This window comes from Psammomys obesus, unplaced genomic scaffold, assembly GCF_907164565.1.
Source record: "Psammomys obesus unplaced genomic scaffold, mPsaObe1.curated_primary_1811, whole genome shotgun sequence".
NCBI classification, from domain to species: domain Eukaryota; kingdom Metazoa; phylum Chordata; class Mammalia; order Rodentia; family Muridae; genus Psammomys; species Psammomys obesus.
Window position 1 is genome coordinate 31,088,488 of NW_026596057.1, and position 27,768 is coordinate 31,116,255.

General features: G+C 39.1%; 1 protein-coding gene across 1 annotated transcript in view; it reads left to right on the forward strand.

Annotated features, from left to right (window-relative positions):
* Positions 1–24,598, forward strand: part of Nek7 (NIMA related kinase 7) — a 129,946-nt gene extending 105,348 nt beyond the window's left edge. The window contains exons 8-10 of the mRNA XM_055624647.1: positions 7,230–7,324; positions 11,157–11,270; positions 21,667–24,598. Coding sequence (XP_055480622.1) covers positions 7,230–7,324; positions 11,157–11,270; positions 21,667–21,777 — 320 coding nt within the window. The 3' untranslated portion in view covers positions 21,778–24,598. The remainder of the gene's footprint in view (positions 1–7,229; positions 7,325–11,156; positions 11,271–21,666) is intronic.
* The last annotated feature ends 3,170 nt before the right edge of the window (positions 24,599–27,768 follow it).

Genomic DNA, 27,768 nt, shown 5'->3' on the forward strand with positions numbered 1-27,768 from the left:
CCTAAATGTCACATGATCTGTTAACTGTTTTTTTAATCTCCCTTCAATTCACTAAGTTGTGAGATAAATGTCATTACTTACATTCTTGTCAGTGAATGGCCAAGCTGGAGCTCACTGAAGTTAGGGAAAGCATAGTTTTTTTCTATAGCAAGTGTTATACGTGAGCATATTGGCCTCTATTACTCTTTCACCTACTGCCTCCCCACCCCCCAAAAAATCCCAAAAAGAAAGCCTTCACAGAATCATTCAGTCACCTCTCAGACATCATACATTCTTAAGCCCTATATGATTTGCTGTGCCCCTCAGTGCCTTATATGGGTCTCATTGCAGAGTGTGTCCATGACACATGGAATTAAATTCTCACTCTCCCACGCAATGCAGGAATCATTATCACATTAGTACTTTTTCTGTCACTGCCCTCAAAAACCGCCACAAATTTAATGGGACAAAACAATAGAAGTGTATTGTTTTGCAGGTTTTTTGTTGGGTCCTATGTCCAGGATGGATCTCAGTGAGCTAACTTTATGTCATCTTCAAGGCTCCTGGAGGCTGTATGGTACCATCTGTTTGTTGTCTATTCAGGTTCTTCCTCACCCCCAAACCCCCAGCCCCACTTTTTGGTGCTGTTCAAACTGTGGTCCCTTAACTTAGCTGCCTGTTGACTAAAGACCACTCCCACCTTCTAGAAACTGCTTTCAGTTTTTTGGCCATGGTTTGAGCCTCCATCACACTTGGAATCTCTCTTGTTCTTCTGTCATATTTCTTTCTGATCATCTAGAGTAATCTGCATTATAACAGGTGTAACCTTACATCAGCAAAGTCCCCTTTGCCAGGTCCAGAGTGCAAACAAGTGTAACACCAGGTTGAAAGATCATATCGCCAACATTCTGCTCATCACACTGTAAAAGCCAGGGGCGTTAATGTTTTTATCTTTTCTTTTTTCTTTTTTTTTTTTTTTTTTTTTTTTTGAGGGGGGTTACTGGGGTTGGTTTAAGGAGGGGAAGGTTTGTGATATTTGAAGTTATTTCCAAAAGTTCATTTGGGCCACAAAGGGTTTCTCAACAGTTTACCCTTCACCAGCAGACATGCTTCTCAGGGGTTTACCCTTTCATGGCTTACAACATACAAAAGGAGGAAACAGGAGCTCCACAAGGGAGAACAACAGAACCAAGAAATCTGGCACAGGGGTCTTTTCTGAGACTGATACTCTAACCAAGGACCATTCATGGAGATAACCTAGAACCCCTGCTCAGATGTAGCCCATGGCAGCTCAGTCTCCAGTAGGTGCCCTAAAAGGGGGAACAGGGACTGTCTCTGACTTGAACTCAGTGACTGGCTCTTTGATCAGCTCCCCTGATAGGGAGCAGCTTTACCAGGCCACAGAAGAAGACAACGCAGCCAGTTCTGAGGAGACCTGATAGGCTAGGGTGAGATGGGGGGGGGGAGGACCTCCCCTATCAGTGGACTTGGGGAGAGGTAAAGAAGGAGAAGGGGGGGGGGGGGACTGGGAGGGGACAAGGGAGGAGGCTACAGCTGGGATACAAAGTGAATAAACTGTAATTAATAAAAAAATAAATAAATTTTAAAAAATAAAAAAGAGGAGATAAAAGAAAAAGCAAGAGGAGCAAAATCAGGAAAATTAAACCCAGTACAAATCTCTCCACATATTGTGCTCCGGTATACATAGTTGAGGTGGTTATCTTCTACTTAAGAAAATGTACTTAATAACACATTCACCGAGTACTCTACCTGCTTGCTGCAGTGAACACACACTGGGAAGAGGTGCACTGATGTTTGGATGGGGTTGTCCATGCTTTCATAATGTTCCTGGGAAGAGTAAAGATGGACAGGGTTGTCCTGCCCCCGCATGTGTGAATTAAGTTGCTGCACGTGTTTGTTCTGTACCCTAAAATGAAATTCTAACTAGAATGCACCAATATTGGTGTCTATATGACACAAATACTTGAAACCCCCAGGGGGAAATAGTGTGGCTGATGTGTCATAGGACAGCCTGAACTCATGTTTATCTTTCAAAAGGAGACCGGCATCTCTCTGGTTCCCTGATGCTGTCAGCAGAATAAATGCATGCCCACCGTTGGGGCTAGATACCAGAATTTCACACAGGAGTCTCCTGAGTGTACTATTCGTGTTCCCCACACTATTTCCAAGTGTGATGCATCCTCTGATTTCAGCTCAGAAAATTAGTGTTTCTCAACCAGGCACTAAAGCAGCTTCCTGTCTGGTGTCAGGTGCCACCTGTGGTCACACACTTGTTTTCCCCACACCTTTCTTGGCTCCTCTCCATGAGTCCACCACCTTTGCTGTGCACCTCGCATTGTTCAGGGTGGTGTGCGGTAGAGGCAGCATATGTTCATCAGTCCTGGAGGCCGTTTCCACTGGTTTATTTTTAACTTTCAGTCCTTTCTCGACTGAAGTAATTGCTCTGTGAAGAAGCTATTATCTGTCTTAAACTGTGCACATTTAACCTCTCAGCCACAGTAGCCAGTGTTTATTTAAAACAACCACAGTCGTATAGCCCAGTATAATTTTCACGTACAGTCCACTGAGTTTTTAGGTTTTCTTGCTAGTTTCTCTGTTTTTTTGTTTGGTTTGGGGAACTATAAGCGTTTTCGGTTACATTCCAGTCATCAGTTTAACGAAGCAACTGTCTGCTAGGTTGTCTTGAATTCCAGGCTGCCCTGGGCAAGTCTTCTAGCTTTGAAAGCTTGCCTGACCTGGCAGGCCTCTTTACTCAGGGGAGTCCAGGATCTCTACAGCATCTCCTTGGAACACACCCTGTGTGGCTCTGCGGTGACCCCAGAGCATTAGGATCTTCCCTGTTTACTCCTGTCTCTCAGGACATAGATCAGTGTGCACCAAGGGTGGCGCCTGAACATTTGCTAAGTCAGTCAGCTAACACACCAGTGAGTTGGGGAACAGAGCAGGGGAACAGTAAGATCCATGGAGCCCTCCTTCTGTGGTGTCAAAAGTGTTAACAAGTGTGTTTCGCAGGTGACAAATTTTATTTTCTAAATGTCTTTTGCAGAAGAAATACTGATCTAGACATCCCATGTTGACCTCAGATTATACTCATAATAATGAAATAAACTTGGTCTCTTTCCATTCTGTCTGCCAGCAGCATTTCTGGCTGACTCATAAGTACAGTGAAAAAATGGAAATTAATGCTTCGTCTCTCAGTTGTGTATTTGAATCAAACTGTGGTTAAGATGATTTGTGTCTTTTTAATATCCTCAGCAAGGAACATTCAAGGCATTCTCTTCTGCAGTTTGTCCAGACTCTGAGAAAAAGAAGCAACATGTCTGGCCTGAATTAGCTTATTTCTCTTGGAGCATTCTCATTTGGCTGACCCAAAGAACAGTTCTAAAAGAGAGCATATCGGGGTTTTTTTACCCTATAATTTTCCATATGGAACTTTAAAGAGATCTTATAAGTGCTGTGGATAATCTCATTTTTTTACACTTTCTCTTCTCATAGTTAAGGAAAATGAATAAAAGTAGGTGTAAGGGGACCAACCAAAATATCTCAACAGGGAAGGGGTTGCTAGTAGCCACGCCTGACAGTCTAACTTCAGTCCCAAGACTCACGTGGTAGAAGGAGAGAATCTGCTACTCCAAGTTGAACTCTGACCTCCACATGTGCACCATGGTGCATGCTCATGTACTCAAACATGAGAGCACACATGCACACACACACGTGTGCACATGCACAAACAAACATACACACATACATGCATGAATATGCAGACACACTAAATAAATAAGTAAATGAAGAGAAGAAGAGGGTGTAGCTAATGGCAAAGGAAGAAACACATTTTCGGCTTTGGACCAGTGCTTTGTTGCCTCTTTGATTAAAAGCGCAAAGATAAACTCCAGCATCCAGTCGTAATAAAGATTCTTTCCTTGTAGGTGTATTTCTTTGTCTAAGTCTTTGCAGAGCTTAAAGTGCTGGGCTTTTGGCTAGCCCTGTAAAAACCTTCTGTGTGTTGGCCAGTCTCACCAAATGTCGCCACGTTAGTCACAGCCCCTGGGATAGCAGGATTTGTCGGCCTTCTTGAGCTTACTGTGGTACTTCTAAAAACCCGGCACCTTAATTCAGAGCAAGTTTAAGGCGTGTTTACTTTTGATGAAGTATGTACCATGTAAAACACTTCTCATACAGCTAGGTCAGCTAATGTCAGGAAAGTGTTTTATTTTTACAGTTGAAAGATTGTCATAGTACAGTATTAGTATAGATTAAAGAAAGGTCAGATAACATTTTCAGTTGTTGGCAGTTTTCTTCTGAAGCCAAGCTTTTTCATTTTTTTTTTTTTTTTTTACCCACTGTTACTCATGTCAGAAGGTTAAAATGGCGTATCTACTCTTGCAAAATGCATTCTCATCTTTCCCATAACCGTAAATTCTAGAAAGATGAGCAGGGCTGTGCATCATCCTGCCTTCAGTGCCTCCACGTGTAACCGTTTGCACAATTGTTTTATACATCCAGTCCTCCCCCTGCACAGTTTCCTCTCCTTGTACAGCGGTTTAAAAAGTCACAGCAGTCTTCAGGCAAAAGTCATCATGAAAACAGCTGCTGTGAAGTTTAAGGAAAGGATTTTAAGAAATAATTGTCTTCATTAAGTTGAAATGCTGAAGACATAACACTACATTTAAATTTCCCACAAATTTTCCAAGGGGTTGCCGTTGTATGTCTATCTGTTTGGAAGAGAGAAGGAAGGATGAAGCAGTCTGGGTGTGATGGGGCTGAACATCTCTGCTCACATTGGCCAGCAGAAGACGTGGGTCCAGAGTGGAGGGATGCATTAGGAGCATGTTGGAGGGGGCTGTGGAAGCTCCCTCCCAGGCCTCAGATCAACAGTAATTAATAATTAAGAATTTGCCCAGTTGCCAGTAGTGAAGAATGCAAACCTGCTTATTCTCTGTGATGATTATGGGAAATGTGCTGTGAAGGAGATGGGTAGCATGCTTGGTTTTCTGTTGTAATATACTCTCAGGAAGCCTTTGAGATAAAACACATAGAAACAGTTGGAAGATGTGTATTGTTTCGAAGGAGAGCCAGCTTTTAAGTTTAAGACCACAGTGCTGAGTCTGTAACTGCAGCTGACCCCGCAACAGTGCTACAGAGGGTGTTACACTACGCCAAATTGTTGCTATTTCAAGCATAGTTTGGAACTCATCTTCGTTCTTTTCTCTGCTCCCTTCTCTTGTAGGTTGCTGTCAGGAACTGAGTGGTGTTTCCATTAAGGTGTTATGCTGGGCTGAGGCTAATCTCTGTAAAGTGTTAGCATTTGTTCTTCCTCTTCCCTGTCATCAATCTTTCACACTCATATCAAACCCCTAATGTATCAGCAGGCTTCCCAGAGCTCCTGGATAAAATTACCTTTTGCTTTTGGTAAACTCTGAACCTTCAAGCTTGGTGTTTTCAGCTGCCCCCTGTGGATTCCGGGAAGCCTCTCTCTGCCAGTCTCTCACTTCATGTCCTGTAACCAGAAGCCTGTGAGGAGCTCCTCATTATCCCAGCTACACCCACCACCCTTCCTTCAGCAGAGGACGTGTGTGCATCTGGCCAGTATTTGGGCTTGCTTATGCAAACTAGAGAAAGTGGTCTGAGCTGCAGAAGTGCTTGTGTTGATTTTCCACACTATGACACTTTGAAGCTAGTTGTGTTGTTGTTGTTTTCCTGAGCCACTATGCCTTCATGATACTACTAAAATGTGCAAACTTGCCTCCAAGGTGTATGCTACGATTAAGTGATTCTTAAAGCTTTTTCCCCTTGTTTTCCTATCAGAGTAGTTGAGAGTTCCCTTAAAGTTTTGACATTCTTGCATCATCTGATTTCACTTGTTCTCTTTCACTCTCTGATCCTTTCTGGTAAGGACTATTCATTTTCACTGAAAATGGATTCCGTTCTAGGTAAACCTGAGCCTCTTCCCTGCTCAGCACAGCTGAGTTGCACACAGAGATCTTAGGCTGTAACTTTATTCTGTTTGAAAAGTGACTTCTGGTTCCAAGGATGGTGCTCTGATTATTGGTGTGACTCCTAGTAGTGTTTCTGACTAAAGTCACTTTTACAACATTGTGAATTATCTCTTTAAGATTTATAACAAACATCTAGGGGATTTTTAAAAAGGTAGTGGAAAACCTGGCGTGGTCTTTTCTCCACGCGCAGTGTGTATTGTTAGTACATGAGATCCATGAAGACAAGTGCAAACTTTGATTTGCTGTTTGGCAGAGAACTAGACTACTAATAGTGAAGCAACAGCTGAGGTACATGAAATTAAAGGTGTTCACTTGGAAGGTCACCTAAATGTCTTTACCTTAGAAAGCATGTTTATACAGGCTTTTGTTTTCTTAATAATGTTAGCATTTTGAAAAAATAGATAGCCACAAAAGTGAAAAAAAATGTATATTTTAAAACAAAACCAACAAACCCAGAAAGTCCCCAAATGATTGTAGAAAGACTTCATAATAGCAGTATTTCAGGTCCTTTGGCAAAGGTGTGAGGCCTTGTCTGTAGGTTTTCACGACTTCTACCTATGACAGACCCTGTGTTCCCCATACAGTGACTGAGCACAGCGTCAGCGGTGACACGGTTTATGTCAGGAGCCAGGACTGTGTTCTCAGGGATGCTTTTGCAAGCTGCTTAAGCGTGCTGTGTTGGTTTATATGCGTCACAGTTCTTATCTAATACTAGTTTGAAGTATTATGCTCAGTTATTTAACATAGGAAGCTGTATTATAAACAACAAAATCCCACGTAAATCATTTGCATAACTTTTTCTGAAAAAAAAATTCTTTTATTTTTCTTTAGTTATCCTGCTTAAATTGTCCTTGGATTGATTCAACGAGACAGTTAACAAGTTTAAGCCACTATACTGTTTTAATTGTGGTGTAGATAATAATATACTCTTTTGAATAGTAAAGATGAAATAAACTTTGAGTATTCTCCAAAGAATTTGGCGAACCTGACAATTTTTTGCTAACTTTTTTCAATTTAAAATTTTGTGTTTAATTTTTCAGTATTTTCTTTTATTTGTTTTTAAAATTAAATACAATTGCCAATTATATCATTTTCCCCTTCCAGTTCTTCCCTACAACCCTCCCATGTATCAGCCTCCACCCTGCTTTTCCACCTCAAAATGAGTGTTTAATTTCTTACAGTAGCTACATCTTCATTTTTATGGTACTAGTTTTATTTGGTTTGTCTTTTCAGTGGGTACACCTTATTACATGTCTCCGGAGAGAATACATGAAAATGGATACAACTTCAAGTCTGACATCTGGTCTCTTGGCTGTCTGCTCTATGAGGTAGGCACTGTTGATAAATTCTGTACCTTGATACAGTTTCACTCTGATATATATCCACTTTATAGTTTATATTGATTTTATTCTAGATATTTTGTAGTTGGCTCTTGTTGAGGTGAATTAACTCACTAGGCAATGATTTATTTATTGTAAGCTACCACATATTTTTTTCTAATATATTTTAACATTCTTTTTTGATGACTTATTTTTTAATATTTTTCTTAATAAAATGCTAATCTGCTCATCATATATATGTATATATATGTACATACTTATGTACACAGACACACACATATATATGTATATATATGAGAGGGGTAAAAAATTTTTAGTGCATTGCAAGAGAAGGATGCCATGGATTTAAGGCACAAAAATAGTTAAGGCTCTTTATCAGTATGTTGTGTTCTGTTTACACAAGTGAAATCCAGCTTTAAGGATGGCTTCCAAGAAGCTAAGCCTTGCAGGTTATCACTTAGGCTTGAGAATTCTGGTCTTAGCATGAGGGGTGGGTGTCCCATAGACCAGTTCTCTGTTAATATTGTGATGCAATCTTGCAGCTATAGAAAAGGACACCCTGTTTGTACTGTCCTCCAGAGCAACGGCATTGACAGTATCCTAAGTTAGCAACTCCGAAGATACAATCTTAATTGTATGTCAGGGAAATACAGAGTCAAAGATGCTAATTAAAACTCAGTCAGCATCTAAGTAAGTTTTTCACAATTGAAGAAACACAATGCATGGAACCATCTTTGTGTTTCAAGAAAGAAATCTAAAGTCTGTGTCTATTTTGTTCTTTTGACCCAGTGTCATCTGCTGCAGTTTGCCACGTTTACTTGGAGGTAGCTCATTGAGGTGTGTGTGTTATTGGCATTTTGTAGTTTTGCTGAATACAGATTCCTTCATTTAGGGAAACTGACCTTTCTGGTTTTGTGCTTTCTCTGATGACTAAGGACGACTCAAGGGATTGGAACATGCTCTTATGTGAGCTCACCTCAGTTTTGACTGTGAAATAGGAATTAGTGATGTGGCAGAGCATGAGTTGTCGTGTGTCCATGAGACGATGCGGGGCCGTGCTGCTTGTGCATCCTCATGTGTCCATGGGATGACAGGAGGTTTGGGCTTACTGTGGATTCTACTAATGATTTGGGGGCTGAGGGGGGGAGAGCAAGATTGATAATTGGCTTGGCAGTATTGTTACTGCAAGTTTTAGAAGTTAATCATTTCGTGTGTTAAAAACTTTTCTTTTAACCTGGCCAGATAGCATTAGAGTTGTTCAGACTATAATCTGAAATCAAAGAAACATTTTCCTTTCAAACAGCCTAAAGGAAGGTAGGAAATAAGTTACTAATAATGAGATTAAATTTAGCAATGGGAAGAGAAAAGCTGAGTGGAAGTAGTATTAGAGGAAGACATTTACTTAATATTTTTTAAGACTAACAATATTATATCAAAATTGAAACAGTTACATATTTTACAGTTGCCTTTGAAAGACAAGTTCCTTTTTTATATGCCAGAATAGTTCTTTCTGTGAACATTCCCGTGTTCTCAAGGTATGCATGTCCTGATAATTTCAAGTGTTTATCATGTTCACATCAAAATCCGTCTCAATGTATTTTCCCAAATCCTCCATGCAAGAATTGAGAACATTTAAAAAGATTTAATTTGTCTTTATTCAAGATTTCTCTATTGTTAATTTTTTTGGTATAATTTAGCTTAACTGTCTGTAGCATCAGATGGATGTTTTTTTTCTGTCATAATCCATCAAGAAATTACCGTTTAACAATGAAGGAGTAGGAAGCCCTTTTTTCAGAACATACTTTAAATGGGGGAAATTAGACTTTCAAATATTCCCGAAACCTTTGAAAAAACTAGGTGTGCAGTTTTAATTGATATGCAACAAAGTAGACTTTACTAATTAAAATCAAGATGCTGTGCTTTGCTACATGGACCTTTACATGGAAAAGTAGGTTTTACACATTTCCTTTATTGTTCAGTGCAGCGATTGCATCCTTACAGGGTTGGAGGTTGGTGGCTTACAGTTCAAAAAAAAAGAGAGCTGCCACCAGGCCCGGAGACAGACAGTGGGCTTTCGTCCCTCCGACACCCCCAGAATACTAATGAGGAAAGTCAGACCCTGGAGGTCAGGGAGCGAGTCAATCATTCTAGCGATCGTCTCAGTGTGGAGGATCAAATTAGCCTGAAAAATTCAGCTGCTGGGAGGAGAGGGCGAGCAGCTGTCAGGGGCAGCGCAGGGATGCACTAATGAACCAGATGAATAGTGCAAAAGCTCGAAAATAAAAACAGGACAGTTGACATTTTTCATCTGTCAAAGCAGGAGATGCATGAAAATATACTATTCCTGTTTAACTCCTTAGGGGACATTCAGATTTTTTTTTTTTTAACACTCTGCAGTATTGAGACAAAAGTAATATAATGAACTCCTAGGATATGATAGAGATTGGATGTACACTTACTTAAGGTCTTACAAAGGTGGAGAGATGGTAGCTTATATCTACAGTGGATTCTTAAGGTGGCCATTTTAACATTTGATTTTATCATATATTGTCCTCACACTTCAAATGTAAACATTGCTTATGGCGGTGGATCCTCCATTAGAAATTCCTGCTCAGTGTTTTGTGTTTAGGGCATTCAAGTCATTATTTACTGTATGTCGTCATGTGGAACAACTATTCCCAAGGTTCTTCTGTGTGGGTGTGTGTAGGTTTTGTATAAAACATGGGCCAGGTAAAACTGTACATAAAACTGCTTTCTAGGCGGGATTTCCAAGCCTGTCCCCCTCATGGCTGAGGCTCTGAAGGAGTTAAAGGCCTGTCTGGAGCACAGAAGACAGATGAGAGCCATTTTCAGCTTGTCCTGTCCCCACTGACGCTCACTGAGTAGCGCAGCATGGACCGGCGTGTTTCACACACACTCTGCCTGTCTGGGGAATGTACACATTGTCCTTCCAAAATCAAACTTATTAGCACATGTAGAAAAGGGTGACTGACTTTGGGGCAGCTTGGCACTCCGTGTTGTATTCTTACGGCTGCGGCTCAGAGATTTAGAAGGTTTTGAACAGGATGCGAACATTTTAAATTGAATTTTTAGTTTGTAACCTTGCTTACCAAGTAGATGCTTGCACTTTTAAATGTCAAGTTAGAGCCTTGTCTTAAAATACATTTAAATTCAGTAATGTCTCTTTTACCAGGCTTCATCCTCTAAGTTGTGTTTTCACATTAAAAAAAAAAAAAAATCACCTTTCGATACCTTGAACTGCATCTAGAGTCATGGACTTTTTTTTTTTTTTAACACATTTAATGCTTCTGGGACATTATCAAAAGAACAGTTGTGATTAAGGATCAGTTATAATATTAAAAAACTGTCTTCTCCCTCTCAAAATAACATTTTCCTAAAGAATATACTATACATTTTACATCCCATTCCATAAATTCTCAATAAATTTAATTCAGTTTTAACATTAGTTTTATGTTACATTTTACTATTACATAGTTGAGCCATAACATATGATATCTATTTTGTCGTAAAATATGCTAGTTGTTTTTAATGGCCATATACACACGATACCGTCCATTCCTTAATATTGTTTTATGTTGTGTGAGATACAACCATTTTTAAGGAATTTTAAATGTGTCAAAAAATAGAATTAAGATTTTTCACACTTAATAATTCTCAGAAAAGGATAATCATAAAAATCAAAATGCTTATATAATATTACTCCAGGTATTGATAATTATTCTCCACCTCAGTGTCCTGACCTGATGAAGTCACCTTTACGGTTGCTCTGTGTGTCCACCAGTCTCATTGTGTCTTACAGATGGCCGCGTTGCAGAGCCCTTTCTACGGTGACAAGATGAATTTATACTCTCTGTGTAAGAAGATAGAGCAGTGTGACTATCCGCCCCTCCCGTCCGATCACTATTCGGAGGAGGTAAGCAGTCTTCAGCCCCTGTATCGGCTCATTTTCGTAAGATACTTAACTAAGGAATTTTACATTTCTCAGAAATACAGATGAACAGTCCAGGTGGCAGAAAGAGCCCTTTCATTACTCTCGTTCTCTCAGAATCTTGCTGTTAGGTTAACTCTGCAATTCACAACGAGGAGTGGGACGTCCTCAAGTGGAAGAACCACAAATAGTTAATTTCACTGATGTGGAGTGACACCATTGAAGGGAAGAAGGAATGTTCTGACCCAGTACTAGTTCCTGGGCATCTTGTGACAGGCTGAGTCCTCAGTCCCAACCTTGCAGACATGAAAACTCACTTTGGTAGAACTTCCCTCCTTGTGTGTTCCCAGATCTGAACTATGTACCTCCCGGCCACCTGTCTCTGAGCTTTTTTCTTTTCCTTCTTTCTTCTTGGGCAATACTTGTCCTTGCATCCCCTCACTTCTTCAGCCTCATTCCTCTGGTGGTTTAAAGTTACCATTCTAGACGTGTTTATAAAATACGTTGGATAAGACTGACCATTTTCAAAGACTCTCAGATCTGAATTTCTGCTTGCCTCTAATGCACTCGAATGAGTTGTTTTGGCACTTACCCAACATCCAGTTTTTCATTAACCAGTATCTTCCATTCTCTCCTAATACATCATGATTCTTTGAGGGTCATGCAGAAGAGCAGTGTCCCTGGTCAACTAAGATGAGTTTACAAGGCTCTTTTGGGACTTCTAAGCTGTAAAGCCATGGACGTCTCATCTCATGAGCAACAGATATTTTTGCCCCAGGAAAATGGAAAGGAGCAAAGGAAAAATAGTGAACAGTTATAGTGTTCACTTATTAAGTAATCTGGTCATACTTTCTATTGTGAAATGGAGAGCATCTGGTCTTAGCATTTATTATACAAGGAAATTAGTGTCTATATAGCTGGAATAATAAACACCTGTAAATGCTTTTTTACTATATGTAAATCATGTGTGTTCCTAGAATATAATTAGTATGTATTCATCTGATAGTTTGATACTGATAACGAATGATGCCTCCATTTTTGCTTCATGGTATTGTATTTAGATAATTAGAATATACTTTTAGGAAGCAATGATGATAATTTGGAAGTATTATCTTTATTTGATGTTAATACTCTTATGTTAGCCATTTTTAATTACTATTTTGGGTATAGAATATAAATATGGCATTTCCCAAAACCAACTTCAGAACTATAGACCTAGAAATACAGTAGAGTGTGAACAATAATGCAAAACGATAGCAAGAATGTCAGGAGCCTTTCTTTGTTGTGTCATTCATGCTGTCTTCTTTTTTCCATGAAGCACATGAATATTTCACATATCTGCATCCTCATCCCCTATTCTTCTTGACTAATTTTCAGACTGTCTGAATTTGCATTTCACATGGTAGCTGATTAGGAGATGCCGAGTGCAGCAGCGAAGCCTCAGCAGGCGGTTACCATGGTGACCTTCAGCAGGATTTTAATGATGATACCACTAGTGGTTCGTTGAAGTTGGCCTGCCTGCAGGGCTACTTCACTGCAGCTAAGTGTGAAGTTGGATATGCGGCTTCTCAGCCAAGGGGCAAATATCAAAGTCTGGCCCAGATAGAAGGTCTTCAAGTTGGGAAAGGAAAATAGATTCCACTTTTTACTTCACTCTGTATAGTTACCAGTTCCAAAAGGAGCTATAAAGCAAAATATATTATATGGTGCACCTTCCAAAAGAGACTGCAGTTTCTGGTATTGGTAAGGTCTTTTGTAATGCCCTGGTGAAACAGGAGGCTGTAATGCATTCACAAACATGGAAAATAATCTTTAAGAGACAAATCTGAAAAGCATGCAGTCGGTGTAGCAGTGCTGGTGTGACCGCATCAGGAATGAGGAGTTGCACGAGTCTTTAACATGCGTGCGGTGTGAATGTTTTCCCTCCTTAATGAGGGACTAAATGTGTTTGTAAAATAATTACTCCAAATTGATGGTAGCAACAGAATCCCAAAGAGATTTGGTGCCACCACAATCATATGAGTGACACCCCAGTGCTTATTATAAAGGCCCTTTAAAAGTTTAAAATCCACACTGGTGTTTGTTAGACCAGGAGAGAACAGGTACCAATGCGGAGACAAGTGCCATCTTTAGCACTGACCTTGTCCTAAACACCCAATCTCAGTGTCTTTAATAGTTAAATTTAGGTTTCTGTAAGTGAAACATGAAAACAAACAGCTTTCTGAGTATGTTGAGAGCTTTCCAGATTTACGTAGGCACTGATACATTTTCTAAGTTTCCTGCCCACAAAAGATTTAAAAGGAACATTTCATCATGGCACCAATACAGGGGATACTTCTTCATGCCACAACCTTGCTTGTCTGCCCACCTCAGCAATAGGAGTTGTAAGGAACATATCAAGATTTCTAAATACAGGCATTCCATTTAAATTTAAAAGAACTTGAGAGCTTAAAAAATGGGAATTTCGCCCATGTTATATCCTACAAGTTGAATACGGTTTAACACTAAAAACCAAAGCAATATGTTTTGGAAATACAAGTATGTACATCAGATCTTTCCTCTGAAGTATGGTATTTATATATAGATAATGTAGGTTCTAGATTGAAATAGTTTGGCTATTCATGGAGGCTCTTAAAAATGTATATTATGACTTTGTATATGATTTTATTTTTGTAAATTTGGTATTCCTTATACTTTTTGTTTTTTTACTTGTAACAACCTCATCCATGTGTAAGTAGTGAATTATTGTTCTTAAAACTTGGGATTGGAAACAATTACCTTCCTCTAGGTTACTTTCTGTTTAGGTCGTCTGGTGTTTGCAAGCACTTCTTGGACGTTTGCTGTTCATTGGTCAAGCACTTGCCTTAGTATGACCTGCACCTAAAACTTAATGCTCACGGACACATCTCCTTTCCCTTTGCTGCCTCTGTGAGGTCGGCTAGGAAGTCCATGAATTTTCGTGTTTTTAAAGGTGCTGCATCCTCCTATCCGACTGGCCTTCTGTATCATTTCCCCTGGCTCTTCTGTTCCCACCCCTGCTCTCGGTAGTCATATCCCATGATAGCTGCTCCTTCAAATATGCCTCTGCTCCTCTGTGATGTCAGGTAGCTACAGAAACTCTGCTCTGTATAGAGTTTGAGGGCCTGGTGGATTTTAAAAGTTGAGTGATGGACTGATTGAGGGAATGAGGAAGTAAAGGAGTTGATATTAAAAAGAAGAAATTGAAAAACAAAATGAATGGCCTAATCAGTGATGACTAAATGACAGAAACTTCTCAAAAGAATTGTCTAGTGAGCCATAAGATTATCCAAAGGTGTACTGGGAGATGTGGCAGTGTTCTGTCTCTAATGTTCTTCCCCTTGTGGCTTTTCTTTTCATTCTTTTACATAAGCATCATCAACAATGAAACATCCAGGGCATTTACTAGAAAATGACACAGACTTGGTCCCTATGATTAATTTCTTGAAGAGACACTGGAATACTCATCAAAATTATGCATTTGTCTGTCAATCATCTCTTTAGACCCAACAAGGGAAAAAAAATAGCTTGAATATCTAGATAGTTTGGAAAAAAGTTATGAAAAGTCAAATGCAAATGGAATAAGAATGGGTACATCTTGATTCCAGAAAATAAATAGAAGATTGAAGACTCAATAGCAATCCTTTGAGGAAGAAAAAAAAATACATACCTATAAAACCTTAGAAAGATGGTTAAATTATTAAAGTGAACTGTGTTATTAGAGCAGTAGGTATGAACTTACTGCTGTGGCGGATGTTGCTTACCTATTTTGTTTGAGATATCCCTAGGCATTGAACTCAGGGCCCCGTGCCTGCTGGGCAAACATGCCGTTGAGATGTGTGCTCAGCCTTCTACGTTTTAACTGAGGTAAAGGATCTCAGCAAGTTGTGTAGCTGAGTTCAATGTTGTACCATAGCAACAGTTGCCTTTGCCCTGGTGAGTCCTGTGACTTAAGCCCTCAAGTAGCTGGGATCTTAGGCCTATGCTGCCAGGCTCAGCTCAGTAATTTTAAATTTACCCGATAAATAAGAGAATGTATTTCCTAGTTATAATTCGGAAAACTCGCTATCTTTGTAAGTCTTGTTATTGCTTTTTATAACTGAAGAAACCAAATTATAATGTATGAATCAGAGTTGGTTAATCATTTTTCATGTTACAGTCTCTCATTTTATGTTAAAGGTTGTTCAGTTTTATAGTTCTTAAGCCTTTATCTCATAGAAAGGTGTGTTATATTAAAAAACAATTTGCTGGGACCACGTCTCTCATAGAATTATCCTTTGAAATGTGGACCTGAGGATCCGATCCACTCAGAACTGGCAGGAAACAAGCCGGGAGCTTTTACCTCGAAGCCACAGCCCTCTTTGCTTTCACTCTGCTCTGTTATTTTTGTCGTTATAGTAGGATAGTGCTCTCTCTCTCTTTCTCTCTTTCATTTTTTTCTTTTCTGGCAAGCTAGAGAAGTGATGGCAGGAGGAGTGTTCGCTTGCTTTCTCTTCCCTTTCTGGCCTTTCCTGGGTTGGCACAGCACCGCAGCCTAGTGCGTCACTCACATCTAAAAACTGACAGTGAACACCTCTTTTCATTCTTCTTGGGACATCCACACATAAAATAAACAGAACTGACAAAAGATATGTTTCATTATTGGGTGTGCAAGTGCACATGCACACACACCGATAAAGATCATTGTTTTTCAGAGTATTTAAAAATACTCAGATGCTCGCCACAGGCAGTGCTTGACTTCTGGAGACTTCTCAGCCTTAAACCCTTTTGCTCCCATCTTCTCTGCAATTCCTTGAGTTTACCATGTCGGGGAGCACTCATGTCCTCCAGTGCTCATGTGCCTTGTGACCATGCAGGCACCACCATGCGACACAGAAAGGAAGGAAGGAGGATACTTTGTGGAATGCAGCATTATTTGAGAACGTGAATGAGCATACACCACAAGTAATTAGACATGTTGCCCCTCCAGTACAGCTTTGTCTTCATTCCCAGTGTTGGCAACGCGAAAGAAAATAAAAATCCTAGAGATGATGGATCTGAAGTTAACATTTACAAAACATTCTCAGTTTTAAAACTCAGAATATACCTAAGGAAATTTAAAGAAAGTTCTTTAAACTTTCAGTAACTACAATGACCTTTGTTTTGTGCCTATACAGCCTTGCTTTATGGAAATAAGAAAGTGTCAGAGGCCGTTTCTCATGTTTGAAGTTTGTGGAAGTCTATAAATAACATAAAACATTTTAATTTAATAATTGAAACATTTATTTATCTATAGTTTCTAGATTCTCAAATTTGAATAGAATTTTATGAATTTTTTAGGGTTGTTACTGAAAATTAGCCAGAATTATTTAAATTGGTGCTGGAAGTTTTCCCTAATACATGCCAACAATATTACCAAAATAAATGGAATTATAATATTTGATACGCACACTATTTTAAAGGTGCATTTATGCAATCTTTACAAGTAGTCATATTCCAAGTGAGATAAAAATATTTAATGTATAGTGTATGTAGATATTGAATGAGAATATTACAGTTATGCAGTGATTTAAATTACCATCCACTGTTACCTCAGAGACTATGAACATTTTATTTTTCCTTCCTAAAAATTGTTTTAGTAAATTTCATATTCTCATCACTGTGCTATTTGGCCACTTTACTAAAGGTTGCTATGTAAGATTAGGTTTTGAGTACTCCATTTGTGTGTGTGTGTGTGTGTGTGTGTGTGTGTGTGTGTTTGTGTGTGTATACACACATACATATATATTTAAGCAGGCCCTTTATCTATCTGTGCTACAGAACTGACACTGGAGGATTGTTCCTTGAAGACCTGAATCCAAAACAGTGCCCTATATTTCACATATCCTGTGGGATCCTATAAAACCATGTAACTTTCTGTAAGACTTTCAGCTTTTAAAGATGCTGAATGATCTCTTGATTGTGAAATACAGACATTACATCAGTGTAAGATGGCTTTTTTTTTTCCCTACCCTTAAATCAATCATTAGTGACACCAGACTGTGTCACTGATGGTATCCATGCTGGATCTGACTAATCACTTTGTATAAATATCTAAAGCTCCAAATATAGTGGTTTTAATATATTAGACCCACATTGGGGTGCTAAAATGTATCCTTGGATAGATGGAAATTGGGCATATCTGGGAGGCTGATATAGCATAATTGGTCTCAGAGGGATTAAGATGGGGAGATAAAGAAACAGTACCAATAGAATTAGTCTTTATTATCCTATTGAGAATAGTGTTGGTGACCTAAAGCTATAATGCACAAAGAGCCTGACTGTTATTACCCCTAGGTGGCTGAACTTGAACTATAATTGGGTTAGCACCTGAGAACAATAACTCTTGACACTCTCTTTAATATTTCTGGTTTTGGGTTGCATGCTTTGATATTCCTTTGGAAATACATAAATCAAAATATATTGATGGTTTATCTACTGAATTTAAAAGCATTAATTTTATAACTCTTTACAGATAGTATATAGAATCCTTTAATTAGCTTGTAGTCATTTAAATATTTCTGTGTTCCTGTTTAAATATCTCAAAAGTGCATAAATGTAGCAGTTTTCTCTAGCTTTGTAAAGGCTCTTAAGTAGACAGACCGATTCTGGACTATTATATTAAAAGTAATAACATATGATCTTAAAAAGAAGGTAGAAAGTGTGAGGAATAAACTTTCTACGACTGTAAAAAGTATCTTTTGGCTTGCATTATCTGTTCCTGCTTTTGTCAATGTTATAATTTAGATGCTGGTTTTCTCAGTAAAAACTGGGTAGCTCTTGATTCAATGAACTCATTTTTAAGCAAGTGATTGCCTAGTGGTCTTAGAAATTAAAACTTAACATAAAAGAATAGAGGTGGCAATCTCGACTTTGTTTTCTTGACATTTTCCTTTAGCTTGGTTAAAAATGTAGTAGTTACTGTCATTGCAAAGCATTGAATAGTTGTTAAAAGAATTTCTTAAAAATACTTACTTTCTTCCAGAGGGCTAGAGAAACATTTTTTAAAGGTAATACAAAGGGAGCATGTCTTTAATCCCAGCACTCAGGTGGCAGAGGTAGGAAAACTGTTTCAAGCTGATGGTCAGCTAAAACTATGTAGGAAGATCTTTTCTTAAAATTACAAACACACACACACACACACACACACACACACACAGCTAACACTGAGTAAGGTCTTGAATATAATCATCTTATTCTGATCTTTAATGTCTGACTTTATTTAATGTCTGACTTTGGGAGAACACTTAGTGTCACTTTTTATTTTTATGAGGGTATTATATAAGGACTTCCATACTCCTTTTACTACTAAAGTTTTGCTGTTGTTTTGTTTCTTTTAAATGAGGCCCTCATGAGGGTTTCAACCCCAGTCTTCCCATTGCTGAGGATCACAGGTCTTGTGCCTGTTAGGCAAATGCTCTCCAGCCCACTGTGTTTAAGTTTATAATCTAATGATAAGGTCGGTCTAAGTTGAAATCCAAGTACCTTTTGTTCAGACGGAGTTCCTGACAGTTTCATGGATGAGTCATCTTAAAACCAACACTGAAATTGCAATTAAAACTGTCATGCTAGGTTATAATATTCATCTAAACACGTTTGTGTCAATATGTAAGAGTATTCAGGATTAAGCTGCTGTGTTTAACTCGTACCTTCTTCAAAATCCTAGACAAAATGGATTGGTTTGTGTTTTGATGCAAACTGTCCTGTGAACTGTGAGTGCAGAGCCATTAATGTTAAAGCCTCATTGTGCTGGCTAGTTTTATGGGTGAAAGGGGGAGAAGAAAGGGAGGAAAAATACAGGTCCAAGGTGAACCTTATACAAGCTAGAGTTATTTGAAAGGAGGGAACCTCAATTGAGAAAATGCCTCCATAAGATCTGGCTATAAGGCATTTTCTTAGTGATTGATGGGAGAGGTTCCAACCCATTGTGGGTGGGGCCATCCCTGGGCTTGTGGTTCTGGTCTATAAGAAACCAGGCTGAGCAAGCCCAGTAAGCAGCACCCCTCCATGGCCTCTGCATCAGCTCCTGCCTCCAGGTTCCTGCCTTGTTTGACTTCCTGTCCTGATTCCTTCAGTGATGGGCTACAGTGTGGAAGAGTGTAAGCCAGATAAACCCTTTCCTCCCCAAGTTGTTTTTGGTCATAGGGTTTCTATGCTGTTACGAAACACCATCTTGCAATCACTGTTATTGCTAGCAGTTTTTTTGAGAAGCAAATGGCCTAGAGTCTGCCCTTCACTGTGTGAAAGGCCATCCCACCATGGCTCAGAAGTGGTCATGGAGAAACCTGTTGACCAAGTTAGAATTTTTTTTTTTTTTTTTTTTTTTTTTTAATGACAGAAACATGTACTTCTTAAAAGCCTGTGCTGGAAGTGAGACCCTTTCAGTTCATATCTGCATCCTGCCTTCTAATGCCTTTTATGATCTTAAGACTATTCCTGCTTTATAAAGTTGTTATGCACTGGTAGTATTCCTTTAGAGCTATTAGGAAGATTGAATATGTTAAGTCATACCAAAATGTATAGCAAAACACATTTTATAACATTTCATTCAGAAATATGTTGAGTATTCCGTTTCTTATATATCTGGCATACAGTGATAAATCTGTCAGTAATTCCTATGGCCAAGAAAACTTCATGGCAATAATTTCTGTAGTTGGTGGAGACTGGACATACAAAAGGGGAAGGCAAAACCAGCACTGCTACTGTGGCCTCTGGAGTTGTCCAGGCAGTCCCTGTTCAGCTGTCATCTGGACAGAGTGCTGCTCAGCAGTCTGTTGGTGCTCCCACCTCTGTCTCTCGTCGTCACTAGGCCCCTTTGGAGGGCCTCTGCAATCTCTGTTGTCTGCTATGCTTGCAGAATCTTGGTTGATTGCTCTTCACAGCATGAGGGCTGGCTGTTGTTAACTGGCTACAGAGAGCACCCTGTTATGAAGTTCTCTGAGAGACAGGGAGGCTTCTGAACGAGCTTGCATGGTGTGGTAGTGTTAGGAGGCAAACTGCTCCCCTGCCCACTGCTGTTTTGGTTGGATATGATGAGTTTTTGTTAGCGAGTGGCCATTTCCTGCTACCTCTTCTGCTTCCTTTCTCATTCCTATTTCTAAACAGAACTTCTGACAACCTGATGACCTGGTAAGAAGTGCTCTCTCTTAACATATGAATCGTCAGCTAAGGACTCTTCCTAAGGTTGTCTGTGTTTGTCTTTAACTGGTAGAGTGGCCCCCTTCTTATTAGATCAACATAATAGAATGTCTCTACATTTTGCCAAATTATTAAAGCACTTTCAGCACCATTTCATGTTCTTCTGAGAGGAATATAAATTTGTATTTTCAGGCCTTCCCAGTGGACATAACATCACTTCATGCAACATTGTGATTTCCAAATATGGCTGACCTAAATCATTATATTTTATTCTGATAGACTTGTAATCAAGGAATCGGAAATGGGTCAACATTTCCGATCATCAGCTTTCGCCTCACTATTTAATAGGTAAATAAGCTTGCAAAGACAAGGGCACAGGGCTTCAAGGTCCCCTCAGCAATACTGCTTGCTGCCTCCCTCTCTTGCCCCCGTCAACATGCCTGACTCCACGTCTGCAAGCCTCCTGCCCCCCCTCCTCCTCACATAACATCGCCCAGGCTTTAGCCTCAGTAGTGTAAACAGATTGTGCCCATATTGCTCACCAGTATCTCTCGAGCGAAGGACATGAAGAGATGTGAGGATTTAATAATTCACAAAGTCTGTGCTAATCTGCATGGCAGAAAGTTGTCAAAATGTCTAAATTATTCCTAAGGACAACAGGTACAGGGTAAGAAGATCTAGGTATGAAGATGCCATGTGCTGTTACAGATAGACACTTAATTTGCCAAACAGTGGTTGTTAGAATTGAGAATAAACCCAATACCCAATACTCTAATTGTTAAATCTGGAAAAGAAGCTATCTTAACCTTTGGGGATTTTTTTTTTTCCTGGCACATAGACAGATCTCAACTGTCTCTTTTATAAAGTGGGAACATTTAAATACTACTTCACATAGTTATTACAGGAATATTTATACTTTACCATGCTGACAATTTATATAAAAGAAAAAAAACTAAGAAACTGAAGAATAAAATTTTATATATTTTATTAATATAAAATAATTTGTAATAAATAAAACCGATAGACATGTCCTCTCATCTCCTTTTATGGAAACTTAAGCTTGTCAAACCTAATATACTAAACTCTAGCTCAGGTACATGTGTGCATATCTGTAGTTAACTAGCAGGCTCCCTCCTTGCTACCTGTTCTGAGTTACTTTGTTCATAATTAAGAAGCAGGATTTTCAGTTTTGTTTTGTTTTTTTCAGCTACGACAATTAGTTAATATGTGCATCAACCCAGATCCAGAGAAGCGACCAGACATCACCTATGTGTATGACGTAGCGAAGAGGATGCACGCATGTACCGCAAGCAGCTAAACTCTACAGGATCATCCAGAAGGCAACCAAGATGACTGCAAAGCATTTCTGTGCAAATCATACCTCCCTGCTTTTTGTCTGGGTGTTACGATCACTATTTCGGAGCTAACGTGCTTTGAATCCTTAACCAGTTTTCAGATAAGCTTCATTTTCCACCAGGCTCATTCACCTTCCAAATCCATAACTCAGAGTGCATTCAGAATGCAAGTGCAACAGCAAGAGTTTTTAACAGCCTAAGGTTTGGGGATTGTTTGGAGTTCTCTGCTGATACATTGTGTTATTGATTGTCAGTGCCAAATGGTGAAGAGACACATTGGCACACATCAGGAGAGACGCGGAACCTAAGCAAAGGACCTGAGCATTTACTTGTTTGCTTTTAAGTCATTTTAAGACATTGCAGTGGACATAATTGTGAACTTCTGTGATTTTTTTAAAGTTTCAAGTACATGTTTTAGTTCTTAGCATTATAGTTTTCAACTATGATTCTTATGATAAATGCAGTCATAAACTATTTGAGAAACATTTAAAATTTTAGTTTATACATTCAAAATGCAACTATTAAATGTGAAAAGGAGAGGACAAAATATGAGTCAGACACTGAAAGTCTTGTCTTTTAATGCCTTCGAAAGCCTCTGCATTTAAATGGTATAAATGAATCCATTTTAAAAGTGGTTAAGGACTTGTTTTGCTGGCGTGACAGTTTTTAAAGTTGCACATTGTCTGAGGCTTTGTGCATTTTTATTGTACATTTGAAGAATATTCTTAGAGTAAACTTGCAGTAACTATAATTCAATTTCTTTATAAATCTAAGTACATTTAACTCATAACTGTACACTGTAATGTAAGCATGTGTTCTTATTCATAGATTGTAATGAAGTTTTGATCAATCCTCTTCAGATTTTTTTATTCAAATTACTTTCTTATTTATATTATGTGCACATTTTATCCATTAATGTTTCAGATTTTCTGAGAACATAATTCTTTTTAAAAGATATTTGGTATGCCAAAACTTTCCTTGGATTAAAACTTTTTTTTTAAACTCTCGAGCCACTCTGTGTGCATGTTTTATGTTGTTAGAAAGAAAGGATGTGTGTTACCATGTGCCTGTGAATGTCGATATTGTTTGACAAGGTTGTAATTTTAGAATATGCTTAAGGACACGAAGATAGGCCCTTACTGCAGACAGAACTGCTATGAGAGTGACTTTTCAGTAGAGACGCTTTGGAGGAAAGTACTGTATTTGTGCATGGAGCTGACAGACATGGAGGGGCTCATTTTAGTTAGGGAAATGGACAGGTCAGGAAACCCTGCTGTGGAGGCTTGTTTTCCCGTGAATGTCTTCATCTTAATACCAGCCAGTTTCTTTACAGAGTTGTGCAGCCAAAGGACAGAGTGGTAGGCACTGTTGCAGAACACTGTGTGCCATGGTAGAGCCGTGGGCAGGCTTACCCCGCAGCAGCTCCGTGTTCAGGGAGCGCGTGCTCTGGCAGACAGAACTCCCGGCTTTATTTTCTCACACAGGATTGTTCTTAGAGGTATTTTTCAGGTAGTTTATGAATTTTAAAAACAATGCCTGTCTTCCTAATTTTAATTGTCTATGTATGCTGTCTTCAGGATAATTTCATCTTGAGTTAGACAAAGGAAACCTGGTTGTTTTTTGTCTTGCAGGCTGACCTGGGTGCACCCAGGTCTTAGTGGCTCCTTAGCCTTTTCCCTGGGCTGGCATAGATGAGTCCCCAGAAGTGGGAGGAGAGCTGCTTCTGTTGACCATCTGTGTGGTGTCCATGTGAGTTCAGGATTGACTGAGATGAAACAGCCCCTTCTTACAACAGTCCTTCGCTTTCCGTCTTTAAAAACACAAGGTTCTGTCGGGCAGTGATGGCACACTCCTTTAATCCAGGACTTGTGGGGCAGAGGACATGGAATTCTGTACATTTGAAGCCACCCTGGTCTACAGAGAATTCCGGGATAGGTAGGGCTACACAATACCTGTCTCGGAATACCAAAAATAGACAAATGAAAACACAAGGTTCTAAACTCAACCTTAACCCCTTGTAGTGATTTTGCTTTATGAAATTGTCTCCTAAAAAGAAAGAGCTGGAGAGCTTAATGGTCAGGGATGTCTATTATAATTTTCTACAAGAGAAAACTTTCTTTCAAATACTTTTTTTTAAAAGTCCAAGTGTTCATATTTTTCCCCAAAGAAACCATTGTGTAAAACCAAATTCAGTGCGCTATTTGCGAACAGTTATGGAACTGATTAGAATCTAATCTTAGCAATCACCTATAAAATATTCTCTTTATATTTCTGTTTGTGAGTAAATTTTATATTAAGTCAAATATTGGAGTTGATTTGAGTAAGAGGTCAAATAAAAGGCACAGCTTATTTAGACCCAAGGGGGGGGGGGTGTTAACTTTGGTTGGTGTGCTGAGGTGTGGGGTGAATGAAGGACCCCCTCTGTAGACCTCAGCAATGTGCAATGATTGTAAACTTAGTGAGATGCTACCTCCACGTCCTGGGCACTCCACTGTTGTCTAGCTTGACCATTATAAAACACACCGTCCTTGTATCTGTATGTTTCAGGTGTTGCTCTTAGCTTTTTCTGTATTTATTATAACCAAGACGCCGTTATTCACACGAAATGTTTATTCTTCAAAATGAATGTATTGTTCATAACCCACAAATGCATACTCTTTGCTGATTTCCATAGTACTGTAATATGAATTTCTTTTGTGAAATACTTTTTCTTTTGTTATGCTTTAAATACACATGCAAAAAGATTCTGTTTTTAGCTTCAAAAACTGTACAATATCTTAATATAAATATATAAAAATAAAAGATGAGTACTGTAAATTTGAGTATCTGTAATTTTCTCTCTCTCACCTCTCTAAATCTACCATTGTTTTCCTTGGCACCAAACCTACAGAAACAGTTCTTAAGAATTTCCAGAACTTTGTTGTCTTGCAGAAACCTAAAAGATGAGCCAGTCAGTATTTGACAACTACTCTGGAGGCTCTGGAGGTTTATGGTTGGCTTTTGAATGTGCATTATATTCCAAAACACAGCTCGCTAGTCTCTTCAGCCTCTCATTTTTGGTCATTTAATAAAAGACATCTAAACCTTAAGGAAGGGATCTCATTTTCCTGGATTGAACCTTTAGAATTAAGATAATTCCCTGTCGCTGCAGTGGGCTGCTAACAAAATCACAGACAATTGATACGTTCAGTGATCTCCTGAGAGAGGATCACTGCCCTGCCTGCCAGCTGGAGGTGAGAAGATCTTAGGGGGATAGATTTTATTTCATAAGTTATTTGTTAATTGGCTAATGTTATAGCCCATGACTTATATTAAAAAGCTTTGGTTTGATTATGGGAGTGTGGGTATGTGTTCATAATTGTAAAATAATATTGAGTTTCAACCAGATTATAATATTTAGTGCTAGCTATAAATTTTATTTCAAGTCTATGTATTCATTGGAAAAGTCGGTACCAGGCCTGTGCTTTTAAAAGTCTAATGAGTACAGTTGAGGTACCATACAATATGGTTGATTTTTTTTTTTTTAAATCACAGTAGGAAATAATTTCAGATGTCCCTCAATTATCAAAAGAACTTCATGGTGTTCTTTAAATAGATTTACTTGACTGACTTCTGAGAATGTAAAAGCTTGTCCCATGGCATTAATTTTTGAGCAGTTTACTCAGGAAAGTCTTTCCTGTCACCATACACACTAGACTTCACTGTTCCTTCAGTACCCAAATCCCATTGTAAATCTTAAAGAGCTAATGTAAATGGAAATCTTTAGAGTTAGGATTTGTAGCTCTGGATGTTAATAAATTATTTTCCATGTTAGGGTTATAACACATAGGAAATCATTTTTGCCATAAGCATTCTATAGATAAATTCCTCATTTTTCTAGTCTTTACCTTCTGTGTAAAGTGGGGATACAAATTCCTAACCAGGTAAAGTCAGTCTTGGCAGGATCCTGTGTAGAATAGCATATCACCTGAGAGCCTGATAAATGTGGTCACTATTCCATGGCTGGGGCAGGAATACATGCAACATCTTCTTGGGCTTTAGCTTCATCCTCTTTTCCACATTCTCTAGTCCTGCTACCTCATTTTTTAAATGCTCTAATCTGTTCAGTAGAACTTCTGTGAGTCCATTTTTGTTACAAATAATTCCAAGTACTCTTTCTCAGCTGACTTGACATTTTCTTTTTGCGTGTATGCAGGTGACCCACAGTATTTTTACTCTCTAACAGTAGCCAAATGATTCCGTGTGTGACTTTCTCTCCCTGTTTGATCCTAAATGACAGGAAAGCAAGTTCTTCCTGTTGTCTTCTTTGTGGGTGCAACGCTTAGCAGGATGCCTCCTTCGTACTGGTCACTGGTGAATTAATCATTGAGCCTCGTGACACTGCATGTACGGCTAGTTCCTTGGGCCTGCAGGGAAGAGCAGGACAGGGAAGGACTAGCAGGAGCAATGAGAAGAACAGATGAAAAGCTAAACCAGACGGAAGTTTTTGAAACTCTCACAGTGGGTTATGATGAAACTGAAGAGACTGAGAATAGGCCCCTGAACTTAATGTGAGAAACATCATAACATCTTTAAAGCAGCCATTTGCATAGGTAAGCAGGAAAAACAACAACAACAAAAACAAAAAACAGACTTGGGTAAACACAGAAACAAAGGCCATGAAAGAAACCCAATGATATCTAGATGTAATAGTAACTTGGGTTTTTGAGATAAAGTGAACTTAGGCTGCTGTAAGACTTTACAAGAGTTAGAAACTGAGAAGAAACAGAACAAGAGGGTGTGGAGGTAGCAAAGAGTGAGACCCCTGCAAAGGATCCATCTACTCCCCAAGAGCTTGTTGATTATTCCTCTATACTGGGCCTCGTGTCTAACGGAATTATGCAAATGACAGTTGTGATGAATGCTGTGATGATGATCAAGTGAGACAGGACATGACATTTAAGTCAGTACCTAAAGGTGAAGTGAAGTTGGCCAAAGAGCAAATCGGGCTGAAGTAGATGGACGGGAAGAATGGGAAGATCTGGAGGTTAAAGTGGTTTATTCATCTGAGACGCGCATTAGAAGACTGGATAAGCTGAGGCAGGCAAGATGCATCTGGAATACCGTTTTCTGCTTGCAATAGCCAGTCAGTACTAAAACATGGTGTCTTAGTTAGGTTTCTAATGCTATGAAGAGACTAGACTGGCCTTGAACTCAGGAATCTGGCTGCCTCTGCCTCCATAAGTGCTGGGGTGAGTCTTGGAAGCTTAGCTGGGTGAGTCCTGCCCTACTGTCACCACTCCCTTTATTTACTTTAGCATCAGCTTTACTCTGTTTACCTCTCTGAACTCGGGATTTAGCTGCACTGTATTTCCTGGTGCCCCTTTTCTCCTCAAACTACATTTATTTTTCCTTGGTAAGTTTGCTCATTTTCATTATAGATCTCCATAATATTGGTCAGTAATAACCATGTAACACAGTCAATATTAGGCTGTTTTGAAATCTCATCTGTCAAAGCTGTTAATTCAAAAATTTTCAATTTAGCCTCAGCAAGGTTTTCTTGGCGGGGAGATGGGGAGCCAAGGGCAGAAAACAGCCACATTCTTCACCAAAATATTACAAGAATGATCTCTAGGCCACTTACTAATATTCTTCTCTGTACCTCTTGAGTCAGTCTATCATAATCTATGTTGCCCTCTTCCCTGTTTTTACTAGGATAGCCCATTAAGTCCCACTTAAAGTATTCAATCACTTTTCTAGTCCAAAGTCCGCATTTCTCCACACATTTTGCATGGTAGGACTATCGCAGCAATACACTTCTGTCTTACCTAGGGTTTGTGTTGCTGTGAAGGACACCATGACCACAGTAACTCTCGTAAAGGAAAACATTTCATTGGCTGTGGTTTACGAGTTCAGAGGTGCAGTCCATTGTCATGACAGAAATCATGGTAGTATACAGGCATGCTGGAGACGGA